General features: G+C 36.1%; 1 protein-coding gene across 1 annotated transcript; it reads right to left on the bottom strand.

The window, feature by feature from the left end:
- Positions 1 to 1,386: 1,386 nt before the first annotated feature.
- On the bottom strand, positions 1,387 to 2,131 carry LOC101302299 (glu S.griseus protease inhibitor-like). The gene is made up of 2 exons (XM_004288401.1): positions 2,035 to 2,131; positions 1,387 to 1,923 (listed from the first exon to the last, which is right to left on the bottom strand). Exons 1-2 carry the CDS (start codon positions 2,057 to 2,059, stop codon positions 1,730 to 1,732), a joined length of 219 nt encoding a protein of 72 aa, XP_004288449.1. The 5' UTR covers positions 2,060 to 2,131; the 3' UTR covers positions 1,387 to 1,729.
- Positions 2,132 to 4,652: the final 2,521 nt, after the last annotated feature.

Below are 4,652 nucleotides of genomic sequence, written 5' to 3'. Positions count from 1 at the left end.
AGTTTTATTGAAGCTTATCAACAAATCTGATTGTACTAGATGATATATAGGTATTATTCAAAAGACATCGGTAATTTGCTAGCTACTGTAGTTTTCCACTTACCAATAATTGTATAATTAGACAACTCCATTTGATCAGATCAAGGAGCCCTCATCATTCATCAAAACCTTTTCCATTCGAAACCTATAGGAACAAAACTCGGAGCGAAAGCAAACGAAGTATCACTTGCACTCGATGTGGCGATTATATCTGATTGTACGTTAAAAATCTCCAACGAGGGAGATGTGCCTCAGCTAGCCACTCTCAGGTAAGCCATGTATATATACCCCTTCACTTGGTCTCGCAGCAAAGGAAGCAGCTACTACTATGTGCATCCACGACAGAGAATTACTAGTGGTCACCTAGCCTCTACCAATGGTTCTTTCCAAAGTAAGTAGGTTTCTTCTGTGGTTGCTGTATTGCACTATGTAGTTTGTTAAACAAGCTATAATTCGGTAATTAAGATTCGTTTTAGTTTTGTACTGCTCCAGACTTTCAGAGTCCAGAACCTTGGTCTTAATTAGTAATGGTCTGCATGGACACCCTCTAGTTGACAATTAGGCCGGCCTTAACAGTAAGGAATTCTCTCCACATCAAGTAAAATTCAAGAGAGTTATTCTTTAAGATTCCTGCAAACTGAAACATCAAACATGAACAACATGTAAAAGAAACCAATTAACAACAATATAATTTTGCTGCTTAGCATTTCCAAGTATGGACAACTAATGAAACAAACTAGAAACAGAAACAGTCTGCGGAATAAACAGCAAAAAGTGTTTAGGGTGACACCAGAATCAGTGAATGGTATGGTGGCACAATTGATCCAAAGTGCCTGTTGGACGTTCCTTTGCCAAGAAATCGCGAACTACATACAATCTTGTATAATCGAAGACATATTGCTTGTATCTTATCGATCTGTTTCTTACTTGTGCAAAGGAACTATATCTTGAGTCATTTTGTTTAGGGAAGTTAACTGACACCAAGGAAAGTCCGAAGCCAAAACTCATTTTGCAAAAGAGAGAAGAACTAATGTTACGTCCGTACGTCAATCGATCACCTCTACCAATAGTTCGTTGCAAAATATGAAGTTTCTTCTGTACGTGCGTGGTTAATTAGTTGCGGTATTGCACCATGTAGTCGGTTAAACAAGGTAAAGTTTGGTATAAGTGATCATTTTAGTTTTGTTCTGCAGATTAATCTATGTTTGGTCACTTTACTCTTTAAAATAAATTGACAATGTTTATCTGCTTTGTGTGAAGGAAGCATAGATTCTTATGTATGGTGTACTGAAAGAAAACCCTAATCACATCTGTTGATCTGTAGTTCATCAGAAAATAGAATATACAGGAGAGAAGAAAAGGCAAGAGTTTCTTTATTTATATAGATTGATTGAGAATACACTGAAAGGAAAACGAACTACGTATTGCATGGAAATACAATTCATTAGGGGAAGTATGTAGGGGAAGTATTGTTGAAACCTTCAACAACATTTGGATCGAGAAACAAGGAGGAGAAATGCAGTAGTGTTTTATTTATCATTAACAGACTACACACGTCCAAATGAAAACGTACAAACTATGTCGACTAACAATCAATATTGCATGGAAATAAACTTATTTATTTCAGTATTTATTTTCTTCCCAAATATATACGCATGAAGCAGAGGGCAGACTTGCTAGTATCGATCAATTACTGGATGATAGGAACCCTGGTGACAATACCATAGGAGTCGACCCAAACGCGAACTCTATCACACCGGATGTCTTGAGTGACAATCGATCCTTCTTGCACGATCACTGCCGTGACTGAAGAGTTTTCGCTCTCAATCGTTGCCTTCGCATCTGTTCCTTGAGCTCCCAACAGTTCAGGCCATGAACTCTTACCTGCACATATTTGTTACAAATGGACAAGAAACAATTAGTATTCGCATCGATCAATTACTTTATAAGTACTGCAGAAACCAATTAAGGAACCAGATCATGCATGAAAATTACCTTCGGATTGGCATTGATCAGACATCTTTGCTTTTCTTTCAATCTAGGTTTTTACTCTATGATGAATATATATCTCTCTTGGAATATGTTTTGTGGTGCATTGGAGGGAGGGAGGGACTCGTATATATAGTGGATCATTGAACAAGAAGTTGTTGGTGATTATTGACTATTTGGATATTGTAATACGATGCGTGTATGAAATTGCGTAGGGGATGTTTACTTTTAGACATGGTCCTTAACTCCTTATTCTAACCACATACGCAGAAGCAAAATGAGGAATGGTAGTTTCGTGATATGAAAGTGAAGAAAATATACCTGGTCAATCACTTTCATGCATGCTTATCAACAGATCTGATTGTACGACAGACGTACTTTGATGACTGCATGTTCAAACGAAATTGATAGTTTGCTTCCAGTTAGGTATCACCCTTAATTAGATAATTAGAACAAACTTTACCAAATTAATTTTTCAGATCTTCTTATATCAGTAGAATGCATGGAGATCATACAATCGCCTTATTTAATTGAAGTAATTAACTTTGAAAGTCCTAACAGAAATTCAACAAAACTTGTGAATAAATTGAAGCAGCTCGATCGCCTAAGATAATGCATTGAGCTCAATCAACTGTTGGAGGATGAAGAAAATCTTGGAGAGGGGCGGCAAGGAGCCCCCTAGGCAAATCTTGAGAAGTATGAAATGATCGATGCCGTGATAAGGCCGTAATTATCACATTCAAGTTGCAGATGAATAGTAGACTCTTTCTTTAGGTTCGTCTTCCGGCCTGTTTCATTAGTCAAGACTGATTAAGACATGCTCGAGTCGAAATAATAACCCAAGATAATTATAAAAAATTAAAAAAAAGCAGATCAATTATTTTTATTTCTTATTTAGCTTCATATATATAGAGTACATTGTAAGAAACCCTTAGCTGTCATCACTGTCTGCAATGTATTTTTCAACATTTTAACCAAAATTGTCATCATCAGAGGTACGTCTAGCTCTCATCTTGGATATCTTGCATTTACTCTTCCTTGTGCTTGCTGTCTTTAGGCCTCAACAAGAGTTCCAAATAACTAGCTAACTAGCTTTAGTGGTGGTGCACCCTCTAATTTCCAATTAAAACCTGTAATAGCATGTCTTAATCAATGGTCTAAAAGGTGGTAGGAGGGCGACGACCCATAGCCTAGCGCCTGGACAGCCTAGGCGGGGACTAGGCGGGGCTTATGCAATTTACTTTTTTCGCATTTAATAAATAAATATAATATTTAAAACTAGTAAAATATTAATAAATATAATTTAGGTTTTTCAAAATTCAACCAAAAACTGTTTTATAAGCCAAATTAGCTACTTAAATAGAGATACATAAAAAGAAATAGTTTAATATAAATATTAGTATTTGATATTATGAAAAGGGCAGTGCAGTGGGGAGGTTCCTTAATTGACCAAATGTCAAATTCGAACATTGGTTTCATTATTCATTCAATAAGAGCAATTCGTCCAAATGGTATGCGAACTTTTGCTTCTTATGAACTTTGGTATATCAAGTTTTGAAAATATCAAAACGGTATCTCATGTTTCTATCTCAACCTAAGATTGGTATATATAACCATTAAGATGACCAATTGACCCTTAAGTTCTCTTTTTTTCTTAGTTTTTTTTATTTGTTTTTCATAATCCATAAATATTAGAAGAGGTTTTGAAATTTGATGATCTCAGTTGGCCTTTATAAACTTGAAGAAGATTGAAGAGGGGAAACATACAGAAGTTCAATCATTGTTGTTGCTGCTGACACTCAAGGATCTTGTTGTTGCCGTTGACATTCAAGGATGATTGAGATGAAAAACTGATTATTAGCTAGTAAGGAGAAAGTGACGATGAATTTTTTCTCTACGTTCCTAAAAATATAAAAAGCTAAAAAATGAAAATTCGAATATGAAAACAAAGAAAAAAACTAAGAAAAAAAGAAGAGAATTTAAGGGTAAATTTGTCATCTTGATGAAGAATAAAATGTAGAGACAAAGAGATAGTAAGAGAGTCATCATTTTATTCATTGATAGGAGCCCTTTATATAGGGAATTACACAATACCAATATGGTAAGGATATGAATACATAGATCTAGTCTAACTACATATCCTATTGGCATAAGGCCAAGGCACACATAGAGAATATCCTAGAACACTCCCCCTTGTGCCGCGCGCTGATATGCCGATGGTGCTGATCTGTTGCCTCGTCAAAAACCTCGTCAAGTCACAAAAACCCTGTGAGAGAAAAACTGAACCTTGATCGTAGGAGAAAAAGAGTACAACGCACCCTTCACATTTGATAGTGACATGTATGTATGTGCTAGATCCCCCCTGAAGTTCGCACTCCCCCTGATCTTTACATCAATCATAGGGCTCTTCCTGATTCTTACTAATCACGGAAGTTTCAACAACTTAGCATGTCAATGCTTTTTAACATGTCTTCAAATGTGATATTAGGCAATGATTAACTAAATCATGCCGTATTGTCCTCAAATGATCTTTTACACTTAGATCTTGAGGAGAAGGTTGCTTGTGAACTCAAAACATAAGTTCGTGCAGGAAATCAGATTTCCGCGCAGCATGACCTTCAATT

This window comes from Fragaria vesca, linkage group LG1, assembly GCF_000184155.1.
Source record: "Fragaria vesca subsp. vesca linkage group LG1, FraVesHawaii_1.0, whole genome shotgun sequence".
In the NCBI taxonomy this organism is placed as follows: Eukaryota; Viridiplantae; Streptophyta; class Magnoliopsida; order Rosales; family Rosaceae; genus Fragaria; species Fragaria vesca.
The sequence above is the reverse complement of the archived record's forward strand: the minus strand, read 5'-3'. Positions and strand labels throughout refer to the sequence as shown.